At 32.9% G+C, this 27,293-nt stretch overlaps 4 protein-coding genes across 8 annotated transcripts; 3 read left to right on the top strand and 1 right to left on the bottom strand.

Moving 5' to 3' along the window:
* The first annotated feature begins 874 nt into the window (after window positions 1-874).
* On the top strand, window positions 875-9,323 carry LOC106667596 (titin-like). Of its 5 annotated transcripts, none has more exons than XM_014395642.2 (9): window positions 875-1,219; window positions 3,630-3,938; window positions 4,026-4,591; window positions 5,947-6,143; window positions 6,233-6,387; window positions 6,451-6,618; window positions 6,697-7,116; window positions 7,279-7,363; window positions 7,548-7,639. In XM_014395642.2, exons 2-8 carry the CDS (start codon window positions 3,632-3,634, stop codon window positions 7,317-7,319), a joined length of 1,854 nt encoding a protein of 617 aa, XP_014251128.1. In that variant the 5' UTR covers window positions 875-1,219; window positions 3,630-3,631; the 3' UTR covers window positions 7,320-7,363; window positions 7,548-7,639. The 5 variants fall into 5 exon arrangements, with proteins under 5 accessions (XP_014251128.1, XP_014251127.1, XP_024083761.1 ...); XM_014395639.2 differs by lacking the exon at window positions 7,279-7,363 and having other exon boundaries at window positions 884-1,076; window positions 1,143-1,219; window positions 7,548-9,323; XM_014395641.2 differs by lacking the exon at window positions 7,279-7,363 and having other exon boundaries at window positions 7,529-9,323.
* Window positions 9,324-15,169: 5,846 nt separating this feature from the next.
* LOC106667589 (proteasome subunit alpha type-3) lies at window positions 15,170-17,749 on the top strand. Its single transcript, XM_014395628.2, has 6 exons — window positions 15,170-15,305; window positions 16,699-16,781; window positions 16,859-16,982; window positions 17,045-17,293; window positions 17,356-17,468; window positions 17,533-17,749. Exons 1-6 carry the CDS (start codon window positions 15,285-15,287, stop codon window positions 17,708-17,710), a joined length of 768 nt encoding a protein of 255 aa, XP_014251114.1. The 5' UTR covers window positions 15,170-15,284; the 3' UTR covers window positions 17,711-17,749.
* A 239-nt stretch (window positions 17,750-17,988) lies between these two features.
* Window positions 17,989-20,377, bottom strand: LOC106667590 (breast cancer metastasis-suppressor 1-like protein). The gene is made up of 6 exons (XM_014395630.2): window positions 20,153-20,377; window positions 19,996-20,096; window positions 19,160-19,312; window positions 19,000-19,090; window positions 18,605-18,812; window positions 17,989-18,543 (listed from the first exon to the last, which is right to left on the bottom strand). Exons 3-6 carry the CDS (start codon window positions 19,284-19,286, stop codon window positions 18,223-18,225), a joined length of 747 nt encoding a protein of 248 aa, XP_014251116.1. The 5' UTR covers window positions 19,287-19,312; window positions 19,996-20,096; window positions 20,153-20,377; the 3' UTR covers window positions 17,989-18,222.
* Window positions 20,378-20,417: 40 nt separating this feature from the next.
* On the top strand, window positions 20,418-25,253 carry LOC106667591 (probable methylmalonate-semialdehyde dehydrogenase [acylating], mitochondrial). The gene is given in 8 exon segments (XM_014395631.2): window positions 20,418-20,536; window positions 23,025-23,156; window positions 23,365-23,593; window positions 23,664-23,863; window positions 23,938-24,105; window positions 24,183-24,791; window positions 24,845-24,943; window positions 25,007-25,253. Coding segments are annotated over 8 exon segments (1,575 nt in total). The 5' UTR covers window positions 20,418-20,500; the 3' UTR covers window positions 25,109-25,253.
* Window positions 25,254-27,293: the final 2,040 nt, after the last annotated feature.

Here is a 27,293-nt window from a genome sequence, read left to right as displayed (position 1 = left end):
TAGAATAATGTAGAATTTCAGTGTTCTATATTATATTGTCCTTGCTCATGGTTTCCTTTTTTTATGGAAAGGACAAGCATGTTTTAATATTATTTTATTACTTTATATTATTATGTAGATGTGTTGTAAATTCCAGAATATTTCCTGGAGGAGTGTCTCTTCACAGTTATTAGTTGTATCATCTGGCTCTTTGTACTTTGTAGATTTCTCTTTTTTCCCCCTCTTCTATTTTCTCTAATCGACCATGTAATTTCTTTGTGTTCCAAATCATGCAAGGAGATTCTTTGATTGCTTGTGTCCAGTAAAAGATTCTGTTTTGATGTTCGATAATTTAGTTTTCACAAGGATTTTTCCTTTAGATCTCGAATGTAAATGTAACTAAGCGGAAAAAAGCTCAATCAATCAGGGCTTTTATGATTGGCCCGGTGGTTTTATAATTGATAAGAATGATTGATTTATGAGATGAGAATAATGGCGTCGTCGTTCGGCGGTTTGAGTTTTCTTTTTGGACTTTTTTTGTTTGATTTGTTTTTATTGTTTTATAATATTTTTAAAAATTTATTTTTTTGGTGTTTAATTATTTCTTTTTTAAATAAAAAGAATGTTTGAGGATGAAATTATAGTCATTCTATTTTGGTATCGATATTCGATAGGGCTTCGATGTATGGAGATGGCTTGATACGTTAGGGTAATCGCCGTTATATTTTTTTGTTTTTCGACATAAAATCTTTTTTTCCCTGCCTGAAAAAAAATACCTTTGACCACAATTGGTCACGAGTATTTGAATTGGTTTTGGAAAACGGCCAAATGATCAAACGTTTCCAGATGACGTCATACAGGAAGGAAAGATCGTGCTCGGCTTTGACCGCTCGTCGTGGGAGTTTTGGACGCCATCGTCGACAAAAGTTTTAATGGTCGATTGTGGCAATGGCGGACTTGTTATTTGTTGTATGGGGCCCCAGAGTTTAACGTACTTTCAGTGATCGCCCTTTTGGTCCCAAACGCGTCAAAAAGGGTTTTTCAACGTCGGTTTTTCCCTTTGAGCTGTTAAACGACTGTCTCGGGACAGGAGCCCGGTTTGTTTTTTAAGTTTTTAGTTATTTTTTCTTTTAATATTCTTTGTTTACCGCCTCTCTGGACAGGTTTTGTTTTTTACCGAGTTTTCCGCCTCTGTGAAACAGTGAGAAATAATCTTATAACAATTGTCTAGTCTTGTAAGGTTTGTATTATTCATGGATCATTTTTTTTTCTCTTACTGGCTGGTGGAACGTTGTATATTTTTCTATCCGGGGGGCTTTCTTCATTCTTGATCGCTCCACGGCTTGTACCCTTCACTCTCTCACTATTTTTACATTTTCCCCCTTTTATTTTGCTATTAGAAATTTGTTTTCAATTTTTCCGCTCACAGAACTTTCTTGCACGTCGGCGTTAACGTTTTTGTGTATTTTTTAAAATTTATTTGCTTTCTGATAATATAATTCTTCTTATTTCATACACCGGTTCTCTCTATTTCTCTCTAACCAAGTTTAATAAACACGTTTAAAAATCCCTGAATTGTTTTTTTTAAATATATTTTTAATGTGATTTTAATATTTTTTTCTATTTAAGTTTTGTTATACATAAATACCAAGGTAAAAAAAAATTCAATGACATCATAAAAATTAAATATATTAATTTAATTTATTCAAAATAATCAATTAAGCATAGTTCATTATTACAAGTTAGTAGTGACCACTATTTAGATTTATTGCCTTGGCTTGCCTATTGTCTCTCTTGTGAGATAGTGTAAAAACCACAGGCAAAGACAGGCCCTGCTCTGAAGGAGAAACTAAATTGTGTCTGACACAGAAACAGCGAAGACAAGCAGACTAAAACATTCAATTTATACAACTCAAAACTCAAGTATGGACTGATTGTGTAACTTAACATGTTCATTGCGGATGAAGCCACAGCGACGTCAAGTTCTCACAATTGTTTCTAATATCGTGGTTAATATACAAGTTAAACGAAATTGGTGGTCCTGCGGTGAACATGTTAATCATTCTGGTTTGACTTTTCTCTAACTCATGATAGTATACAAAACCATAAACCAGCACTGAGGAATGTGAAAAGCTGGAATGTAGAAACAATGAAGACAGGCAGATTAAAATGACCAATTTATATTAACTTGGTTAGTTACAATTGTGTGTTGATAATGGAGCTTAACATGTTCATTCCGGTCAAAGCCACGGTGATGGCAAGCTCTCTGCTGTTTCAAATATCTCAGAAAATATCCACCTGGTAATCAAGTCAAGTGAACTACGTTCAGCAGTGAACGTGTTAATCATCCTGGTTTCACTTTTGCCTAACTCGTGAGTGTGTATATAAAACCACAGACCAGTACTAAAAATGTGACAAACAGAGACGTATCTGTCGGACAGAAACAATGAAGAATCAATTTTATCTTTTTTTAGGCACTTAATAATTTTTTTAGAAAAACATTTTTCTTTGTTGTGCCAATGTTTCGATCTTTATTGAGATCATCTTCAAGGCTCAAAGTGTTTGTTTTCTGCGTAATTGTCTCATTCTTGTGTGCCGTGTTGAGAGTGCCCAATATATAGCATATATAACATTGATGATAGGTACTCGCAACACAAAAAGTGTCCGATTGGTATACACATAGAAGAAAAAAGCTTCGAAGCCTGAAATTCAAAGTGTTTCCTATTATCTGCGGTGTTGCTTGGTATGTTTCCTCCCACAGATAATGAGAGTCTATTGTATATTAACTCAATTAATTACTATTAAGTTTAACATGTTCACGGACGACTCCATAGTGGCATGAAGCTCCCAACTGTTTCAAATAACAGGAAATATCATCCTGGTAAACAAGTCAAACGCAATTTGTGGTCATCAATGAAGGTGTTAATCATCCAGGTTTTCTTTTTTAAGATAGTATACAAAACCAGACACATACATACACAGCTTTAAAGGATGTGAAAAGCTGAAACACGTCTGACAGATTGAAATCAGTAAGGATAGCCAATCCAAAATTAATCAATTTATATTTTCAAAACTATAATAGTTAACACGTTCATCACTATAAGTATGTAATTATTATGTACTATTCTATAGCTAGATAGTACATAAAATAGCAGACAAAGACAGACCTCACACTCAAGAACGTGAAAAGCTTATATCAAAGACAGGCAGGTTAAAATGATCAATTTATATTACTCAAAACTAGTAATATAGCCAACTGGCAAACAAGTCAAAGAAAAAGGTCCCACAGTGAACATGTTAATCATCCTGGTTTGTCTTTTTTTTCTGTCTCGTGAGATAGTATACAAAACTATGGGCACAAGCAGACCCAGCATTAAAAATGAAAAACTGAAACGCAAGAAGTAAATATTTTTCTAAGTATTTTATTTGTTATGTTCATACTTATGAAGGTTTTCAAGGGATTAGTTGTAAATATTTCGAAGGCTGATTCATCTTTATTTACAAAACACTTTTTATAATTCCTGTCTTCTTATTATTTTATTTTCAATTATAGATAATCTTTAAAAAAGTGTTGTCTTATAATACAAATGTTAATGGAAATGTTTTTGTAATTAAAATTGTACTTTGTAATTAAAATTTGTTAACTGCAGGTATGAGCGCAATGAGTGCGTCTTCTCCGCCTGCGGGGCTGATGCCGCTTAGCTTGATAGCCGAGCATAAGTCCACTGTACCCCAAAGTGTCCAACCGTTGCCGAGGACGGAAAAATGCCCACCGACTGTCCAGCCTACACCAGTAGTCAACAAGCCGAATGTAGCCAATGGCATGGAAGCAACCACCATGGCTCCAGTCCCGTTGGTCGTCCCTCAGCAGGTTGAAATTTCTCATCCGATCACTGCCATGGAGACAACACCACCTCCTCCACTTCCGACCCCACCGACACATCAACCTAATCTTCCTTGTAAGTTTCCTTAAAAATATTTATATATTGAGAGCATTTTTTATTCTTTCTGGAATTTTAGTTTAATTTTTTTTGTTTTGTTTTTAGGTGGAGGAAAGGCTGAGAGCAACAATTCTCATGTTGAATGTTCTAATAGTACAAACAATAACCCGGATCGAGGGGAAGAGAGTGTGGCAGAAGCTCCTGTTCCAGATATGGCATCTCAACTCCCTGTCAGCGCGGCCGTTGCTGTGCCACCACCTGCCCCAGCAATCGTTCAGCCAGCAGCTGTCCCCGCGGCCCCTGTGCAAGAGGTCGTCGTCCCCGAAGTACAGGAAAGCAGAGATGAGGAGAAAGTGGCTGCATTCCCCACAGCCCCAGCAGTCGTTCCAGAGGTCGCTGAACCACAGCAGCCGAAGGAAGTGGCAAAACCCGTTTCGTCTCAGCTTCCAACACAGCAACAGAACTCATCAGAAGTCAAAGCTGAAACTTCCACTCCTGCACCGACAGAAGCATCTCTGCCAAGCCCTGCTCAACCACCGGCTTCCAATGCAATGACATTAAGCTCCCCGGTTTCTCCATCGCCCGCTACGTCTATAGTGGCTGTACCTGTAAAATCAGAGCTACCTAAATCTGAAACAAAAGTCAGTCCAAGAACAAAACGAACTTATAAGGTATTTTCTATTTTATTTGGTTGATGCACAAAAATTGCAGGTTTTCTTTTTCGCTTCACTTTTAATACCAATTATGTAAACAAAACTATCCATTATGCAAAGGGATACACATCGTTTTAAAGCTTATTTATCTCGCTTTCTTTCTCTTACGATTTTTTCGTAAATAATTCAATCTGCTCAGTGCCTTCAAACAAAATTATGTCTAAGAGTGATTTTCGGCAAATTTATTTCTACGAATTTAAACTTGGGGGAAGTACAGCGCAAACCGCTCAAAACATTAGTGACATTTGGGGGCAAGGAACCATAAATGACATATCCACAGGTTGGTTTCAAAAATTCCATAATGGAGAATTACGATCTCACGAGCAAAGAAGGTGGTCCTGCTGTTGACAGTGACCTGTTAAAGGCTTATTTGAAGCTGACCACACGAAATATATTGAGAAATGGCTGAAGAACTTGGTGTTGACCAATCCTCAGCCATTTGCCATCTGGAAGCTATTGGGAAAACAATCTAGCCAAGTGGGTTCCGCATGAGCTGAACGACCGCCAGAAGTATCGCAGGTGTGAAATCAGTTCAATGCTTTCTGTGTGCATAAAAAATGATCCATTTCTCAGTCGTATAATAACGTATGATGAAAAATGGATTTTGTACGACAGAAGACAGCATTCTAGACAGTGGAGAGTTAAAAACCCTTAGCCAAGCTTACATAAAAAAAATTGTGGTCACTGGTGGTCATCTGCAGGACTCACTCATTACAGCCTCCTCAATCCAGGTGAAACCTTCACTGTTGAAAAGTACTGTAATGAAATTAATAAGATGGACCAAAAACTGCGACATTTATGGTCACCATTGATGATTAACCAGTCGGATGGGGCTTATCCTCCTTCAAGACAATGCATGCCCACATGTCCCTCAACGGACTCTGGCACAACTTCATGAGTTGGGTTATGAGGCTTTACCACATCCACCATACTTACTGTATCTTTCTCCTAGAGATTATTACTTTTTTTAAACATCTCAACCACTTTTTGTGCGAGAAATGGTTCAGAAGCCAGAAGGACATCGAAAATGCATTTCAGTAGTTCACCGATCCCAGAGACCCTAGTTTCTATTCTTATGGGATTAATGTATTGGATGTGCATTGGCAAAAATGTATAGATAGTATGGAAGTTATTTTGATTAAATATATTTTGTTGAAGTTAAATTGTAGGTTGTTTTTATTAGGTAGTCAAAAACCTGCATTATTTTGGCATCAACCCTACATAAATACACTGTTTTCTTTTCAACTTTTATTCATTAGTCTAATGAAAGTTCCAAAATACTTATTTTTACTTATGAATTTATTATTTTGTAGGCAAAGAGTGAACCAAAGTCAAAACCTGACACAGTTAAGGAGGATACCGAGGAGGACGATGATAAGAAACCCAAAAGGAAGCGTCTCCCAACACAAATATATCAAAGCCCAATACCAGAGCTTAATATCATAGCTAAAATCAATAAGATCGACAAAGCACCTAGTAAATCGGAAGATAAACTCATTGTATTCTACAAGTACTAAAATTTTATTTTTTATTCTGAATGGCTAAATTAATTTTGGTTAATTTCTTAATATTTATTAAATGTATTTTATTATTTTTCAGAAACGAATTCCTAGCCGTACGCAATGCTGAAGGTGGCTTTTATATATGCCAGGCGATGCAAAACATTTATCGGTCTAGTTCAAAAATTAAGATCAGATGGCTTTCACAACTTCCAAATAGTGACGTATACTCTCCTGACTTCTATGACCAGACAGGTTTGTACGTTGTGTTGTATAATTATGAAAGTATTTTTATTTTACTCGTGTATTTGTTTGCAGAATTTGATTGCATCCTGACAAACTTGAGTTTAGAAAGAATCGCAAAAGGAAAATTTAAACTACCAGCTGTGGAATCACAGAGGACAGAAAGTATACTTAAGAGAGCGATCGATGTAGAAAAGGGGATAGCAGATGATTCCAAAGTGACAGAAGAACATCCTGATGGGCGTAGGTTCAATATATTTAAGTTTAAATATATCCAGATTATTTTATATTGATTTTTTTTTTTTTTTTTTTTTTTTTCAGTTGATGTTTCTTTGTACCGCAATGAAGACCAGCTGAAAAAAAGGAATTCGCACAAAACCAAAAAAAAGACAGGAGAGAAGTCCACTTCCAGAATGTCTAAATCAAGGAGGCAGGCGCTTAAAAAGAAAGCCAAGGTGACAAAATCCGAGGTAGTGAAGAAAATAGCCGGCAGAGCTCTATTGGCCTCTAAAAGAAGAGCACTTTCGCCTGCCCCGGCTCCGAGTGCCCCAAGTGTCCCTGCCAAAAAGGTGACAAAGAAAGCAGTAGTCACCCAGTCTTTGCCCTCGGCCAAAAAAGACACTCCTCAGCTGGCCAAGAAAGAAATGAAATCAATGACTGGCAAAAGAAAAGCACCTTCTACTACATCGGCTTCTGTTCCGGAAAAGAAACCAAGAAGGGATCCTCTTGCTAAGAAAAAAAGTAAGTAAAGAGGATTTTCAAAATTCGTTTTACCTGCGATAGATCCCTTTGATTATTAGGTCACATATGTAATATTTATACTTTTTTTTAATATAGTTTAGAAAACTAGTTCAAATATTTGTTTTTATTTCTGGTCACCAATTTACAATTTGTTTCTTTTAGAGTATCTAGCGAAAAAACATTTGCTTTCTATTTCCTATTAAAGCACCAATTTCCAGAACTGTAACCAACTCACGGTTCTGCAAAAGTAAGTTGTTTTGTTATTCACGTAAGGGTGGTTTTTATTTTAATACGGGCTCTCGAGGTGCTAATATTAAAACTATTTTCTCAATTAATAAGTTAACTGCTCTTCCCCGTAGTTGTTGGATGTCTATTGGGCCTGAGTTATAAGATCATACTGACTTTGGTAAAGTTTTAACTGCTGTCTACAGGTGGAGCGACAGGAGGGGGTCCAGTTAAGGGCAGTGCGACAGCAACAGGGCCAGCAATGACGAGACGAACTCTCCGGAATGCAAAGTAGATCAAATTTTCCTCATAAAAAATACAAGAAAAACTTTTGTCGCACTTAAAAAGGGAGAGACACAAATAAATGTGTATATATGATTATTATTATTGAAACTATATTAAAAAAGTAATTAAATAAAATTAATAATAAATGCAGCACACAACACAAGAAGAGAAGCCTATAATATTTATCAGGAAAAACGGATGCATTGTATGTGTACATAATTGTTCCTATCTGTGTACAGATTTGAGGCTTGGAAATCTAGGTGCCTCTCTATTAGAACTTCTCTTTTTTCCCCACCTTTTTATTTTAAAAGTAATCGTTTTTTTTTTTCTTTTGGAAAAAAAATTTGTTATTGATAAATTCAAGGTTGTGACATGGGTGTTTTCAAACTAAAGCTCAATTTATTTCTTGAGAAACAATTCTATACAATAAGATCTCCAAAATCAAATCAATCTCTCTTTAAGTGTGCATACATAAAAATTAAAAAAAAAATCAACGAGATAGTGTTGTTTAACAAAAAAATATATATATGAAAATTTAAGAAAAAGAAAAAAGATGATTGTGCAATAAAATTCTATTCCAGTATTAGAATATTTTATCCTGAAATTGACTACTGATCGATTAAATCTCAGTTTGTATTGAAAACCTATTTAGGCATTTTCATATTGACCTTGAAACAAAATATAAAAATGAGAACCCGGTTTTGTTTTCCGGGGGACGTTGGTGTTTATTTTTATTTTTGTTGTTTCTGCTTGAAATTTATTTTATTTGTCGCAAATTGTGTTGTAAATATTTTCATTATAAAACTTGTCCACTAAATTTTCAACAAACAGTTTTTGAGAACTAATTTTGTGCTGTTCAAATTTTTTGTTTGAATATTAAAAAAAAATTAAATATTGTGTTGTGTGAATCACAAAGTATGTACACCTATATTAGAATTTAAAAGAAGTACATTTTATTAGTTGGTAGTTTTATGAGTTTTTTATTATTTCTAGACAGATTTTAAAAAATGATTTATTACTATTGTACCTTAAGTAATAATAAAAATTAAATTTATCTATAGCAACCTCTTTTGCCTTAATAAGGATTCTAATTGTATAAATTATATCTGTTGGGACTAGATAAGGTTTGCAAAACCTTTGAATTTATCCAATTTTTTAAAGTAGGTTTTTCTTCCCCCCATTTGTACAGTTTGAAACTTATATTACAAATTTAATTGTATTACTTAATTTCGTTTTTTCTTTTTTTTCTTTTTTTTTTTAAACAAAAGTAAGAAACACTTTTTTATATATATATAAATTATTGTTAAGGGGTTTGTTGCAAACTAAATGGGTCAAATTCTCTCTTAACCAGCCCGAAAGTTTTCCGGCGAAAAATATCCGGTTCTAAACATTTATGGATTTTATCATCGTCAGAAAATGCATATAGTAAATAAGATTGCTACTAATTTTGTGCAAATCAATTTTTAAAAAAGTACAAATTTTATACTATATATAAAATTAAAAAAACAAAACAAAAAACTGATTCGATAACTTTTTAAATGTGCCACAAATATCGCCATTTGTAGTCCATAAAAATAATGTACAGTTGAATGAAAGATAAACCTCCTTATTTACTTTTCAAATTATAGTATTAATTACTAGACATTGAGCAAGAAACAATATTTCATGTCTGAAAGATAATATAATTTGTTGTAATATCTAGTGTATCTATATTTTCCTTTCCTATTGGCCTGTCAATGTAATCACCGATAATTATTTTATAATAAAAACAAAAATTAATCACGTTAGTGTTTAATGCGAGATATAATTTGCACATCATTTTCAAAAATACAATAGACCATAATAGAAAGTAAGTGGGTCAGTTACCTATCACATGGTCAAGGAGAATGATTATGATAAAAACGAAACTTATACATTTGTCATAAGTTTAAGGTAAATATACCATTCCATGTAAATGGTGGAAATGGTAGTTGGTACGATAAAGAAATACAAGTTTCTTCAAATGCTTTTTTTTCTTTTTTCAACAAATGCTTTGTTGTTTAACCAAAATATTGAAACCTAAATCAGATTCTGCACTAGTGATAATATTGTATCATTCATTTGTACTTTTTTCTCCATATTACAGGCGACTTATTAGACTTATTAATGTCGTTAAAGGTACAATTAATTTAATTTTAAAACATTTGTCAATTTGTACAATTCTCAGTTACTTTCAGGTCTCATCATTCATAAGTGTGGAAAAAATACAATTTCAAAAAGGAAATATACAGGGAACAACTCGCGTGTTTCATTGGCCTCAGCTGCTAAATACTGGTTTGTATTTGCTCAAATCTGCACATGAATGTACATACACGTACGTAGTTGAGCCTATCTCTCAGTTTGCTGGCAATTCAAGCTTTTGTGTTATTCACAATAATTACCGTCGAGCACGCAGGGAAGACAGTTCGTAAAGGCTGTGTAAAATAATCTTAAACTTGTAATTAGTTCATTACTGTCTGCCAGAGAGAAAAGCAATGGACCAGATTAATCGGGCAACTAGTTCATCTTGCAGAAGAGAAAGAAGCGAAAAACCAGGCTAGGTGCCTTACAGTCCTCACCAGTTTCATTCCAAACTTAACTATTAAAGATTTTGACCACCTTAAAAATAATTTTATTTTAAATTTGAGTCGAATTCTTATGAAATGTGGAATTAAGTTTGAAAAGTTGCAAGTGGATTGGATAGGTTGTATGCTATGTCATGAAATTTTGCAGGTCTTTAGGGCTGTGCTTAATTAACACATTCATTACAGCAGAAACAATTTGTAAATACCACTTCCAAAATATGGAATTTTTAGAAGCAGTGCACTTCAAGAAAATGTGTTCTGGAACGGAAGTGTTGACTTGCATGAATATGCACTTTTGTGAAAAATTCTGCTCTCAAAGTATGACAGGTAATGCCAAAAAAGTAGTTTGATAAAGCTACAGTTTCTAAAAATTAACTTTAGTGTACAGACAAAACCAGGATGACAATGTACATCACCCAATGAACCTACACAGTTGTTTCACTATTTAAATAAAATATGTGATTAGATATTTATTTGTTGATATTTTTTTTAAACTTCTAAATTGTGTTTTGATTGCTTCCAAATAAGATCTCAATGTTTTAGGAGTTGTGCTATAATTGGAACGGATTAGTTGGTTAATGCTTTGTCTCTATATTTAGTATGACAAATTTTTAAACTTTAACTTAAGGTTCCAACCAGTGAAAAATAACAGGAGGATAACTTTAAAATGTATGAATATAAAAATTTTCATTCTTACTTATATGCCATCTCGGAGTTTGTTAAAACTTTCCATCTACTGCAACTACCGCAAGAATATATGAAAAAAAAACTCAAGAAGACTTATTAATAAGAAGAATTAGAATAAAAGGAAAACGTGAAGAACAACAAAAAGAAGAATATAAATACAATGTTTTTAAAGAACAAATCCTGTTCTCAAAGCTTGACAGGCAATGAAAAAAAGAACAAGTAGACTGGGAGGATGAAGTTGTAGTTGATATATAAAGTAACTGCTTTAACTTTAAAACAATCAAAGCCAACCAAGATGATAAATCTACAACTTCATTATCCAACAGACAACACATCAATCAACAGCATTTAACTAATTTAAATTAATTATTAAATATTTAAGTATTTGTGTTTTATTTTAAACTTCCAGATTGCAGTATTTGGATTTAAATTTCAGTTTAATTCTCACCAACTTGAGCAATGCATGTAATATACTCGAGTTTTAAAAGTTGAAATGTTTTTTGTTTTAGGGCTGGTACTCTACACCAGGATATTTGATATTCCTCGGGGTAATTAAAGATAAGCCCCACATTTACAATAATAAATTAAATTCACACACCAGACCTCATTCATATTACACCAAAGTTCTAGATACTTCTCGGGTTAATTGGGTATATGCTCCCACATTCATGCTAATAAATTGCATTCACACACCAGACTTCATTCACACTACCCCAGAGTTTATCTCTTTGCAGTTTATTGTTATGTGCTCTAGCAAAATAATTTCTCTTCACAAAGGGCATTGGAAGTGACCATGTGTGATCTAGGTATGACTATGCGCAACCTGATAAGCATGACCGTTTCCTTTTTGACCCAGCCTCCTCAGGCCAGATGTCTTTTAATTTTTTCAATTTAGATGTATTCTTTCCCGTCCAGTAGATCCTCCATTAATTTTTTATTTTATTAGAAATTCTTTTTAAATCCGCCGGATGTACATAAAAGGTAGGTTTGAGGGGTCTTATCGCAGCCAACTTTGCTGCCTTATCTGCTTTTTCATTCCCAACCAATGTGAGAACGATGCCAGGATCACCTTTCCCCCTTGACATCGATCTGTTTCAGTTTTTGTATATTTTCCTGGTCAATGGGTCGGCAGATGCTCTCCTGAGTTCTTGTATCATGAACAAGAAAGTCTGTGCATCATATGAATGTATTTCCTTTTTTCTTTTCATAATCCCTAATGCAATGGATATGGTATTTAGTACTGCTGTACATACACTTGCTGACGGAGCGAGGAGTGACAGTGTACATGAAAGGTTTTGTTGGTCAAAGTTTTGTATTGTCATTAAACATTAAACATTTTTAAGCATGTACTTGTTAAAGTTTCTCCCCCTGGATTCAGTTGATATGAAATTAACTGTTGAATAACTTTAAAATAGTATGTATCAAATGTCTTGTATAAATTATAGGAATTTTTGGATCCTTCTTTTACAAGATTTTTAGATTGTGTTGTATAATTTTTTTAATTTTTTTAGTCAGTGTTTGTTTGCACATTGTATTCAGTTGGCTCCAGGGAATTATTGCATCTTTTTTATTTAGCCTGCATTAAATATAAGAATAATTTTATCTTAGAAAGAACATTAAACATAAAATAGTTTGGAGAAAACATTTTAAAACAACCCTAGGAATTCCATAAAACAATAAAGATTAAACCCAACATTAGGTGTGTAAATTATTAATTAATAGAAAAAATAAGACTATAAGAATATTCAATTATATAATAACAACTAATAGACAAATACATCTATTTACACATTATTTATCAATGTAAACTGTGTAATAGTAACATAAATGTTTTATAGAAAAGACCTTTTCTCAATTAAATATGATATGCAATACCAAAGTTATCAGGCCAAAAGGGCAAAACTATTGAATTGAATGTTGAATACTTCAAAATCACTGAGTCAATAAATGTTTTAACATTTTCATCATATGAATGTATCATTTTAAATAATGTTCTCTTGGCTGTTAGGGATGTGGTAAAAAAAAATTATAATCTTCGCCTAGCTTTTGGAACTACAGTTACCTTCTTCAGGGCTCTACAATAGGATATAGTACACATTTTAATTTTGGCCATAACTCTCATTTTTGTATTTACTGATTTTTAGTCAGAAGTATATAAACTTAAATTCTTTTGTTTTCATGTTAACATTGTACGTTATCTGCATAAGTTGGTCGATAAATCTACAAAACAGTATCTTTTTAAACTTCCAAATTGGATTATGTTTTTATATAGTAAAGATGGGGTGAGTATGTAGATTCTCTTTTTGTGTATTATATAGATGCTAGATTATGTAGAACCATCATTTACAAAAAATGATATAAAAATAATGTTTTATGGAAAAATCCTATTCCCAAAATATAGCAGACAATAACAAAAGGGCTAAACTATTGAACTGCATATTAAATATCTCAAAATCTTTGAGTGAATAAATGTTCTAGTATTTTTATCCAATGAATATATTATTTTAAGCTTAAAAATTGGATTGTGTAAGCATTTAAATTCTCTGAAGCTATCTCTCTGCTCAACCATGATCTCAATTCAATCAATCAATGGTCAAGAAATAACAGCAATCCTTGAAACCCTAACAAATCTCAGTCCTTATTAATTTCCAGAAACCCATTAATACAGATTTCCCAACCCCTCATATCAACGGCTTCCCTGTTAATTTTTGTCCAAAAGTTAAAAATTTTGTGTTATTTTTAACTACAAGCTTACACGGCATGACCATGTGAGCTCTATTATTAAAAAGATTTACTCAACCTCCATTCTCTTTGACGCCTTAGCTTTTTCACTCCACAGAAAACTAGAATTCTCTCTATTAAATCCCTAATTATTCCTTTATTCTCTTAGTGCTATTTTTTCACTTTCTTTGGACTCAGTCTGCGAGTCGCCTTCAAACTGCTTATCATTCTTGCATTAGATACTGTTATGAAGTTAAGCGAAGAGATCATATTTCTTCCTACATTAACATCTTCAGCAACCTTAACATTCTAAGCACTTATAAACTTTATTAACTTATAACTTTAACTTAACCTTTTAATATACATGTTTAAAATTAAATCAAATAAATGTGCTCGATATCTATAAACTTTTTCCCACATTTCTTATCCAAATGCATCAAAATATCCCAAGTCTTCAACACTCCTCTAAATCTTTAGCCTTATCCTTCAGAATTGCAGGGTCAAGACTATGGAATTTGTTTCTGCTTTTCTTTTATAATGTGGTTTTAATTTCTGATTAGACATAATTAATATTTTAAAGAATATATTATTGATTATTTTGAGATCGTGTGATGCTGTCTTGTGTGATGTAGGTTTAGAAAAAAATTTTTCTTTATTGTACCAACATTTTGATCTTTATTTACATCACCTTCAGGGCCTGAGATTTGCAGACCTTGTTTGGATTATAGAAATACAATTAAGATATGAAAATGAATTTATACAATAATCTAAATAAAGATCAAAACATTGGCACAATAAAGAAAATGTTTTTCTAAACCTACATCACATAAGATCGCATCTCATGATCTCTAAATTATCATTAATTGACGGTCACTAAGTACTACACATTATCATTATTGTTTTGTAATTTTTATATTATTATTTAACTATGTTTATACAACTAAATTTATTTCTCATATATCTACAAGTAAGGGGCTTAAAATCATATTTGTATCTTTAAAATAAATAAGTAAAGTTAGAATTGGTTTGTTGGTTAAAATTTTGTCTTAAAATTAAACTTTATAAGCTTTTAAGCATGTATTTGTTCAATTTTTTCCCTGGATTGAGTTGATATGAAAATTAACTGTTGAATAACTTTAAAATAATGTAATAGTAATGTTTTATGGAAATATTCTATTCCCAAAATATATCAGGCAATGCCGAACATTGTCAGGACAAAATTGAACTGGATTTTAATCTTTTCTCACAATCTTTGAGTGAATAAATATATAAATGTGCATTTTTATCCAATGAATGTATTATTTAAGCTTACAAATTGTATTGTTAGCGTTTAAATTTTTAAATTTCGATTGATTTCCCACCAAATTTGAAACCGAATATTTTAAGAGTTGCAAAAGATGGAATAGAGTATTTCGGAGTATTTATGCCATGGCAATAAATTTTAAACGTTTTTTATTATGTATTTATTTAGAATTTTTTCTCCAATACGGTTTTTTCATTATTTTTTAGGTCTGGATGACAATGAGCAAATTTGGGGATACTTAACCCGGTGAGTAGGTTACGTTTACCACTCCGCATTTAGCTTCATCATTTAACTTCGGCTGTTAAACGGATTTTCAACCTCATTTGTGAACAAACAGATAAAATATGAGCTCAATCGGAACAGGCGTAAGCATTCAATTATTTACATTTTATTGATTTTAGCATTCTAGGTTATTACAAACAAATTTGGTACTTGAATAAAACAAAAACAAAATTGTCGTTTTGACTTGCCTCAATGGTTTACAGACCCTTAACTTGTAGTTATTGGTTTATATTTACTATAAGTTTACTCAACTTGTAATATAATTGAAATTTTATTTCACAATAACATGATAGACCTTGAAACATCAAGGTCTATGTGGAGAAAGCTTAATGTCTGTGAGGATTGTGACTTGTCTTGTCTAACAAATCCAGCAATAATGATTGAGTGCAGTTCCTATGAAACATTACCTGTTCCTTGGTCACTCCTATAAAACTGTTCTGCTTTTTCTTGCTGGTTTTGCCTCAGGCAGGTTAAAGCTTATTACTATAGAAGCCAAATTTGGCAAAATACCTTGATATAGTTGATCCTTGGTTGACATCATAACAGTTGACGTTTCATTATTGCATTGCCGAGTCACTTCGGATTGTCCTGAAGGTTCACTGACCTTGTTTCATTAACACGGTTGTCGGAAACCCCTTGTGCTCATTTTATTTTCGCTTTTATAATTAATTTAGAGTGAGAAGTTTCGTCATTGTGGTTGGTTCTGTTGTTTTGCACTTGTTCCTGTTTTCAGGATCCTAACCCTGACATAGAGGACTTACTGAAACTAAAAATGGCAAAATGCTGAAAAGTGTCTGACTAAAAAATCTACCGAGAATGACTAAATACAATTCTTATGAAACATTATCTGCTCCTTGGTCAACTCTAATAATCCTGTTATGCCTTTTCTTGCCGATTTTTTCTGTACAGATTGTTACTATACAAACCAAATTTGACAAAATGCTGATACAGTAGAACCTCGGTTAACGTCATGACAGTTTACAATGGTTCCTTATTGCTTGCTCATTCGCTCATTTTGTGTTGAAGGTTGACGGACTGTGTTTCAGTAACATGGTTGTCGGAAACCCCTTGTGTTCAACTTATTTCCTTTTGCTGACTTTGCATGTGCATTCTTCACATAAAAATTGTTCATATAGTGTAAGTGGTTTGAAACTTTTCAAATCATGCAAGGAGTTTCTTTGAACAGTGAGACTTCCAAATTTGTCGCAGGTAAATTTAAAACACCTTGATGTAGCAAATACTACTGTCAGGGACAATCACACATCAGATATTTTTCCTTTCGGTACTAACTCAAGGTGAAATTCTCTGATACGTTTGTCATAATACAAATTTCCTATTGGAAATATCAACTGAGCAGTAGAACTGCTTGTATGAAACAAATTAACTAATTACGTTCATTAAATACATAAAAATTGTTAACATAATTATATAAACTTAAATTTTCATTGTTTAATAAATATATTTTTTCTTATCAAGTACGATTTATCAGCCTCTCAATTTTCTCCTGATGGAAGAGTCTTTCAAGTTGAATATGCCCAAAAGGCTATTGAAAACAGTGGGTGAGTTATATTTTTCTTAATAATTAATTAATCTTATGTAAATTTTTTAAATTTCATTATTTTTCTTTTACTTTCAGGACTGTTATCGGTCTCAGGGGGAAAGACGGTATCGTACTGGCAGTTGAGAAGTTAGTGACATCAAAACTGTATGAGCCAGGGGCAAATAAGCGACTATTTACGATTGACAAGCATATCGGAATGGTACTATAAATTATAATTTATACCATTAAAAATTAAATTAATTAATTTATAATTTGTTACAGGCTGTTGCTGGATTGATATCTGACGCGAGACAGCTAGCAGAGGTAGCGAGGACGGAGGCCTCGAATTACCGCTCACAGTTTAAAAGCAGTATCCCTCTTAAATACCTAAATGAAAGGGTCGCTGGTTACATGCATGCGTACACGCTGTACAGTGCCGTCAGGCCTTTCGGATGCAGTGTGATACTCAGCACTTACAGCCAACTCGACGGCCCTGAAATGTATATGATTGACCCTTCAGGTGTTTCATATGTATGTTTTTATGATTTCTTGTTTTTATTTATTGTTTCTGTGTACTATCTTAATTATTTTAGGGATATTTCGGATGTGCTGTCGGAAAGGCTAAACAAGCTGCTAAAACCGAAATTGAAAAGTTGAAATTGAAAGACATGTCTTGCAAAGAGCTTGTCAAAGAAGCCGCAAGAATGTAAGCGATTATTGTACTCTTTTAAGTTTTAACTTTCTCTATATTTTTTTTCCTACCATTCCAGCATATATTTAGTACACGACGAACTCAAAGATAAACAGTTCGAACTAGAAATGAGTTGGATTGGTGCACACACGCAAGGTTTGAATGAAGTGGTTCCACCTTCGGTACACGCTGAAGCTGAAAAAGATGCCAAGGCAGCGATGGAAGAAGATTCAGATTCAGAAACAGAGGATCTCTAAAATTCTCACTATTTAAAAAATATATATTTCTTTAATAAATTAAGTCTTTTTTTTTTTTTTTTTACTGTGCACACAATATTAAACTGTTTATAATGCGATATTTGTTTATATATTTTATCTTTTAACCCCTCAAATGTTTAAAATTTGGTTGCTGGAAATTTTATTACGCAAAATTCTATTGTGATAAAAGTTACAAATCATTGTTGAGAATAAAGTGAAAGGGAAATAAAAGTCAAATTTTAAAATTTTCATATTTGAAAATTCTTTATAAAACAAAATTTGTCATTTATAAAACCTGTATAAAAATAACAATTTTTTTAAATTACAAAATCGAGTTTAAAACCAAAGCAAGTAAATGTTATAAGTTATTTGTTGGATGTACAAAAAAATAAGAAGAAAAGCGCACAAATTCAATCTATGATTTGTCAATTTGTGCACAAAAAAAAAGTAATAAGACAAAACATTCAAACAAAATGTATCAACATATATACAGGTTTAACTTTATCTACTCACTAATACTTGCGTTCGACGGCGCTTCGTTTAGTGTTAGATAAAGCTTTTTTAATAATGGCCCAGTCTTCGAGAATATCTGCTTCACTTAACATGTACACAATGTAAGGTCCATTGACGGTGACGGGTTTCCTCCTGGTAGAGTCAGCGTCCTTGTTGCCCCTCTTCCAAACCCTTCCACCGTTCTTCCCACTCCGGCTGTTTTTATCCGTCGAAGTGTATATGTCTTGTTGAAGGTCGACGTTGTTCCTATCGTCTTCTAACCTTCTTATTTTCTCTTCAATTTCTTCCTTCAACGTGTCGAAAAGAAGGCTCTTTTCATTCTGTAAAGAAAACATTGGATTTAGTGTTGAATTTCTTTATTAAAATTAAAAGGCGGCTCACCTCGAAATTTTGACGAGCGGCCTGTTCTTCGGCTTTGAAACCGTTTTCTATGTTTTCAAGCCTCAGTTTCTTTAATATCCCAGCAACTTCAATGCGAATGCGCATATTGTCCTGCAGCTCTTGCAAAGGCTCGGTATACTCTTTGGCAGTCCCTTCATGAACTTCTTCCAGCTTGGTTTTTATTTGAGCAATTCTCTCCCTGTACAGCCTAAAACAGAATAAATAAATCAAAAAACTCCTGGAAGGGAGCAAATATGTAATTCAATGGAGTTTATCCATCAAAATAATTTTTCTTAAGATTATTAATCAATTTTTGTAAGTTGTTGCAAATATTTGGACCTAAAAATCTTAAAAATAAACAATATCAAAATAATGATAAAAACTGTGATTCTTACTGTTCTCTTAAGGAGATAAATTGCCGTTCCAATTCTGCCAGTGTTTCCATGCATTCATTTCTCCTCCTTTCGCATTCTTCCTCATCCATTTCTTTAAAATAAAAGAGAGAAAAAAATGAGCCAAGTCAATAAATAACTGTGACATGCAATAAATAATTACCAGAACTGTCATCGGAATCGGAAGCATCGCTGCTGTCCGAAGTTGAACTGGATTTGTCTGAATCGCCAGAGTCATGATCCATTTCATCTCCGTCAGAATCCTCCCGTTCATCCTTGATGCTCGTCATAATTCGAGTGATGCTAAGGAGGAAAACTGTGAACAATATTTACCAATTCGATTTAATTAAACAAAGAACCACCAACATAAAATGTAAATAATGTTTAAGGGGAAAATTAATCAATAATTTGTTTTTCTCAAGGAAAATAAAATCCTACTGGCATGGGAACTTCTGTGTGACATGGGATCATTAACGAGAAACTGCAGAAGGCTTTTCACTATAAAGTACACACCAAATAGATAGTTAAAATCAATTCTTAGTTCAGAAATATTTTAATAACTTAAAATAAGCCAAGATTTTAGGGTCATGGGTTCACTGGCTAGAGACTCATCTAATCCAAAATCTACTTACAGGTAAAAATGAAAGAACTTGGATAACTTTGTACTTAAGTATTTCTGGCTTGAAATAATGGCTTAAACCTTATGTAGGAGGCAAAGTGTTTCAGTGTAGACTATTTGGCCAAAGATGAACATGGCAGGAATGATAATCATCATTCATCATCGGATAGTTTGGTAATCACTAACTGTTAACAACCCATGGGATCTTTACCTCTGGCTTGAATAAATACAATTTCACACCGTTCGGCGAATTTTTTAAATCAGAAATTTGTCAAATCGAAATTGAAACCTCCGGTGAAAATAATTTTTCGAGAAAAAAAAATTGAGTCAAATCACAAATTGAAAGTAGAAGAAAAACAAAACAATATTTTGAGACGTACCTTTTTCCCTATCCAAGGAGTTTCGTTTTCATTTAAAAAGTGTGTTTTTCCACCCGCATAAGACCTAATGGTGAATTTTAAACGGGTAGAAGCATCAAAAACTAAAATAAAAACCTGAATTAACCTCTTGGAACTAAGTTTGTAAACAATTTCGAACCTTTCGCATTCTCTGGCCCAATGTCCCTGAGTTCCCGCCTGGCCAAAAAAAGACCACAAAAAAAAGTTCCAACAAGCCAATAAAAAAATAAAAAATTAAAACATTTTATTAAAACAATCCGATAAAACTTTAAAGTTTATTACAGGGCATCAAATTTTACTAGGCTTCGATAATTGTTTTTTTACTTGTTCAATTACATAACACACCCATGCGTCTGATTTTGAAGGTTGAGCCCCTTATCAGCTCAATTGGGTTAATTTATTAAAGAATTGAATTTTGGAAGGGATGGCGTCTTAGCAGCTACAACAGTATAAAATCCATCGTCATCAGTTCAATCTTGCTGGAAGAATGAGTTCCAACCTTTTTAGACGCATTACTAAGCAGGTATCGTTCTTATACTTAGCTTTTTTCCTAATCAATTCGACATTGAAAAAAATTTCGGTATATTAATACACAATTTAGATGCATATACGGATATTTTTAAAATGTGCTTAAGGCCATGTCGATAGTTGTTATTTAAAGAAAAATGAAAAAAAAATTATAAAGTTGTTTTATATCAAAGATATCAAGTGTATTTAATTTATTTTTTTTTTGCAACAGCACGAATTCCATGCCTTTGGGCCTATTTCCTTCGTTTTTATTTCATCTAAACTTTACATATTTTCATTGTGCCAAGATCCAAATATATTTCACATTTGTTACATCATTAGCTCTTATATAACAACTAAAATCTACTTTTTTACATCCTCATGAGCCGATCTTGGATTATCATACATGAAGGGTTAACAAAGTATTTTTTTCTAGTCTATTAATAAGGTATCCGAATTAATTGTTGCAGGGGTATTTGGATTACAGAGGGTGTTAAAACAAATCTGTGCTGATGTTGATCACTCATTCTTTCTTTCTCTTGCTCTCACTCTTTCCCAGTAGTCCAAACTTTTGCTGAAAGGGAATTCGGATTTCACTGGACTTGATCATTCGTTTGTCTCTCATTCAATCACTCACTCTCTTACTCATCTCTCTCTCACTCTCTCTCTCTTTTTTTTTATATTTTATTTCTTTTTTCTTAATGTGTAGAGATTAGTGACCGTTAATCGTTAGTTATTCAGATATCGTGAGATGCGGTCGGGTGTGATGTAGGTTTCAGAAAAACATTTTCTTTATCGTGCCAACGTTTCGATCTTTTGTTGAGATCATCTTCAGGGCTCAATAAAAGATCGAAACGTTGGCACGATAAAGAAAATGTTTTTCTGAAACCTATATCACACCCGACCGCATCTCACAATATCTGAATAACTTTTTTCTTAATTTTTATTTTAATTTCTTTCTCTTAATTGTTCTCTTATTCTGACTGTTCATCTCTTTCACACACACACACATATGCTCACGCTCGCTCTTTTCTTTTTCTCTCTCCCACAATCTCCCTTTCTCCTCAAATAATGTTTCATCTGTTTACATTAAAATTTTGACTTCTTGAATTTTTTTTTTTTGTTCAGATTACTGGAATGTTCAGAGTGCAGACGGTCAGATTAGGGCCAAAGCACTGTATTATTTAATTCTGTGACGAGTTGGATTTTGTACGATATTGTCCTACTTACTATCTGTGCGTTATGTTCATCTTAAGAACACATTCGAACATACCTATATTAACATTTCATTGATTGTTCTTTTTCTTTATTCTCTTGTGCTCTGACAGAGGGTGTCTTCTCATCCAGGGCTTTTACCTCCTCAATCTTTTTTCGTTGATCTCCATGATTTAGAATCTCTCATCTCTGTCTCTTAGTAACTATTTTTTATTGTTGATCGGCTCTATTTTTCTTTTTTGTGCATACTCCTTTTCAAGGAATTTCTTTAAAAATTTAAGTTACTGCTGCCTTTTGAAATTTGTCTACCTATAAAAAAATAAAAACAAAAATGATTTAATAAAATAATTATAACAGTGCAATTATAATTAAAAATTGTACATGTCGCTGAGAGAAGTTATTTAACTGACTTCCAAGTGAGATGATGTCGCACAAATGCCCAGATGTTTTAACATTTTGTAGTGGGAAAAGGGATTCAGCCGATGAAACGGTTTTTCAAATTGTTCCATTTCTTAAGAAACATTGCATTTTATCATTTTTTGTGTTGTATAAACAGTTTATTTCTTTATTCTTCTCTTGGGTCCGTTTATCCCTTTAATGCCCCACTCACCCTGGGGCTCGATCTGCTCATTCATATGGATACTCGTGTTTGAGAAAGGTTTTAAGAAGATAGAAACAGAACATTTTTAAAAGAGTGTGATATTTTGAATAGTTTTAATATATTTGTTCATAAATCAAAAATAAATCATAAATCAAATAGTTCATAAATCAATTACAAAACAAGTTTGTTTCATTCACCGTGATACTGGTTTGACATGTGCACTCTTGGTTTTATATAATTTCTTGACTTCCGCTATTTAAAATCTTCCCAGTCTCTCAAGTTTTTGCTATTATTTTGAAAATGCACACGTTCAAAGGAATATGCTCACTTTACCCAGTTCTCATTTCTTTAAATGCAGCTATTGCCCTTCTAAACTGGTCTAAAGCTGAAGTATTTTATTTCATTTATTTATGTTTTTTTTTTTAAATTAATTCTTGGATCCCGCAACCCTAGGGGTTGACCCTACTTCCCTTTATTGGGAAAATGAAATTTCCTTTAGAAATTTGAGGACTTTCAGGAGGAGAAAATAGCCTACTAAACACTTGACAATAACAAAGGTTGAACAATAAATAATTCATGATCACATTATTTTTTCAGTTGTCTAAAAAAACTAAATTGTAATTTTTTATATTAAAAAATTATTTAATAATAATTATTTTTTAATGTCTTTTATTTTCTTTATTTTTAGCAAACTGCCACTCTTAAGAAGTGGTATAGTTCTGCTGCAGTAGTGCCGAATACAAAGCTTTTCATTAATGGAAAAACCGTCGAATCTCAAGCTGCGGAATGGATAGATCTTCATAATCCAGCAACAAATGAAGTAATGGCTCCATGCAATAATCATGATTTGTAGTTAATAAAAAATATTTTTAAAAGAGTTAATTATTATTCGTCAATTTAAATTTTAAAACAATCTTTTACTTTGACCTTTATATACTGTTTTGATCTCTTTGGCATGATGTTTACAATTATGTTTCTTGTATTACAATTTGTTGTATTTTTCCTTAATTGATTATGAAATTTAACAGTTAGTTACAAGAGTGCCAAAAGCGACTCAAAAAGAAATGGAAGATGCTGTCCAATCGGCTAAAGAAGCCTACAAATCTTGGTCGAAAACATCAATCATTGCGAGGCAACAAGTCATGTTCAAATACCAAAACATAATCAAGTCTAATATGAGAAAACTGGCTGAAAACATAACATTAGAACAAGGAAAAACTCTCGCTGATGCTGAGGGCGACGTATTAAGAGGATTACGTAAGTGATAAAATTGTTGAATTGTGAAACATTCCAAAACATGCAGTAATATTATAATTTATAATCGTAGAGGTTGTGGAGCATGCCTGTAGCATGCCGTCGCAATTGTTAGGTGAAACGCTTCCTGGAGTTGCCAAGGATTTGGACATCGTTTCGTACCGGACACCGTTGGGTGTAACTGCCTCTATAACACCTTTCAATTTTCCGGCCATGGTGCCTCTATGGGCAATATTGATGGTAATAATCTGCGTTAATACGTATGTTATTAAAGTTTTTTTTTTTTTTTTTTTTTTTTTTTTTTTAACGTAGTTCTTTGCTATTTTTATTTTCTTATTTTTGTTCAGCCTTCTGAAAGAGTCCGTTGAGCTTGTATGATGCTTGTTGAAATGTTGAGTGAAGCAGGCTGTCCTCCTGGTGTTGTCAACGTTATCCATGGTGCTCATGCAGCTGTTGATTTTATCTGTGAGCATCCTGATATCAAGGCCATTTCATTTGTTGGATCTGACACTGCTGTATGTTTTGTTTATATAAATTTAATCCATTTTCAGTAATTTAACATTATTATTACTATTTATTTTCTTTTTTGAAGGGTAAATATATTTATGAAAAAGGATCGAAAAATGGAAAACGTGTCCAGAGTAATATGGGTGCAAAGAATCATGGAGTTATTGTAGCTGATGCAAACAAAGCAAACACGTTGAACCAACTTGTCGGTGCTGCTTTCGGTGCAGCAGGGCAGAGGTGCATGGCATTGAGCACAGCGATTTTTGTCGGTGAGGCCAAATCGTGGATGAATGATTTGAAATTACGAGCTGAACAGCTTAAAGTCAATGCTGGAAATGTACCTGGCACCGATTTCGGCCCTGTTATCTCACCACAAGCTAAAGAGCGCATTGAAATGTTAATCCAGTCCGGCGTGGATGAAGGAGCGACTCTCTTGTTAGATGGAAGGAATTTGGTTGTCAAAGGTCTCGAAAAAGGAAACTTCCTCGGTCCGACTATTTTAACCGATGTTAAACCAAACATGAAGTGTTATACAGAAGAGATTTTTGGACCTGTGCTCATCTGCCTCTTTGCCGACACTCTTGATGATGCTATTGAAGTAATAAATAAAAATCCATATGGAAATGGAACAGCCTTATTTACAAACAATGGTGCTACAGCTAGAAAGTTTATCCATGAGGTTGATTGTGGACAGGTAAACTTATTTTATTTTTGTTATTTATTATTATTAATTGACTTTTATTAAAGATTGGAATCAACGTTCCTATTCCTGTCCCTCTACCTATGTTTTCATTCACTGGATCAAGAGGCTCATTCAGAGGTGACCTGCATTTCTACGGGAAGCAGGTTAGATTTTTTTTTGTACCTTTCAATAATAAAATAGCATAAAAAATTTACTTTTCTTTTCAGGGCGTTCACTTTTACACAGAAGTCAAAACAGTCACACAGTTGTGGAGGTCGACCGATGTGACCCATTCACAGGCTGCTGTCGCTATGCCAGTGTTGCGATGAAATTGAGGGGGGGGAACTGAAAAGTTCAGTTATAAAAATTCAGCTTTAAGAAGTCTTCCGATTAAATCAGGCTGTTAAAACTTAAATTGTGTTATTTCATAACAACTGTAAAAATACATAAAATGTATTTTTTGAAAATTAAAATATATTTACATTCCTGTTAAATTTATTTTTGTTATCTTAAAACCTTGAAAATAACGTCAAAACTTACAGACTTTTATTATACTGATTCCTAACAAAACTAACAATATGATATATTCAAAAACTTTTCTTCTGAAATGATCTTTTTGTAATCTTTTTGTCTTTTTCTTTTTAACAAAAAGAAGTGCACAGGAAATTACGGACGTAAATAAATGTCAGTGTTTTAATCGTTTCTCCATTATCACACTGTTTGTTTAGCACTGGGCTCAATGGATGAAGAAACAACAGTTATATAAATGTCAGTGTCACCTTCAAGGATTTAAACTTCACATAATAGAGATAATAAGGATAAGAAAGTGTGAGCTTAACGATACAGTAGCAAACCATTAGAAAATATATAGAACAGGATTTCACATTTTCTGTAAAATGTAAGCTTACTCGAGTTTTGTACAAGTGATGGCAGCGTCAAACCAGCAAAAAATATTGTACGCTGTAATCGACAATAGATTTAGTACTCTGTAACAAATTTGGTGTGCAAAAAAATGCGTTTTATTACTTCATGGCGGCTATGACAAATTGGTAATTTTTTTTGGTGTCTTCGGTTCACATGTGACGTCGCATGATTTAGCACGGCTAGTTTGAAGGATGTGCGACAGTTTGGGAGATCTCTTGAGTGAATGTGCCAAAAGTGTGTGCTAGAATTTAAAAAAAAAAAAATGGAAGGTCCTAGTACTAAAATTTCAATAGAAATACATTTATTATCATCTAGACAACTATAATAAAGAGTTCCTCACTGAAGATAGCACAATGCTGAAGTACTTAGGAGTAAATACCCCAATGTTGGTTCAATATAAATAATTTAAATATTTTTTATTATTTAGAGATCATGAGGTCATCTGGTCATCACATCTCACGATCGATCTCTAAATTGTCATTAATTAATGGTCACTAAATACTGCACGTTAAATACTTTTATTGTTCTAAGCTTGTAAATTATTAATAAAACGTTTATTTTAATCAAATTACCAAAAATAGCCATTTGAAAAGAAATTTGAGATAATCAAATGAGTGCTTTGTCCTTCTTTAAACAGAAAGAGGCCTACACCTCAATAATGGTCATTGCTGATTTTATGACAAAAAGAAAGATCTTTATTCTCATATGTGGAGGTATGGTATGACGTTTGTTATCTTGAAGGGTGGAATTATTTCGAATAGCTAAATAATATCTTCCACGAATGCCAGGGAAAACGTTACGTTAATTAAATTGCCATAATGCTATCTACACTTGTGATCTTTGTTATTTTGAAATATTAAAATTGGGATAATATTGCGTTTCATTTATTTAAGTCAATGTCAAAAATACATTCAAAAATCTAAATTCCATACAGGCATTTGGAATATTCTAACAAAGAGCAGAAAAAATGTGCACAAAATGTATACAATTAATAGAAACAAATCAATATGATTCCATTGATTTGAAGAGGGTTGAGGTTTATGAATAGTAATTGTGACATTAATCGATAAGATTATTAATGAAGATTAGTAATAATTAATTAAGCTTTATCACATGTGTATGTAGATTGACGTCCAATTTGGCTGAGTGGACTCTAAGCACTCAGATAATCACATATGCAAAAGATAGACACTCAGGCTTCATATTCACAAGTGCACAAACAATCAGATATGAAACAGGCACAACAGGCAAAACAAACACAAGCATAAATATACTAGCACATACATAATCATATATGCAAAAATATTCAAACTAAAAACAACCAACAACACGAATAATAAATATACACATAAGAAAACAATCAAATATTTAAAAACAATCGAGGCACACAAGCTTCACTACACGAAAAATATAATAAACAACCATGTATACGAAAATATACACGCTAAAAACGGAGGTAACTTTCTATATACAAAAAATAAATGCACAAGGACACAAACGATCACGTGCGGAAAAAATAAACTAAACAGCACACAAACATGTAATCAAAAACAGAGGTACACAAGTTTCCCCATGCACAAAAAATATATG

This window comes from Cimex lectularius, unplaced genomic scaffold (genome assembly GCF_000648675.2).
Source record: "Cimex lectularius strain Harlan isolate CLEC.00 unplaced genomic scaffold, Clec_2.1 scaffold74, whole genome shotgun sequence".
Lineage (NCBI taxonomy): Eukaryota > Metazoa > Arthropoda > Insecta > Hemiptera > Cimicidae > Cimex > Cimex lectularius.
Note: the sequence above shows the minus strand (reverse complement) of the source record. Positions and strands in the feature narration are given on the sequence as shown.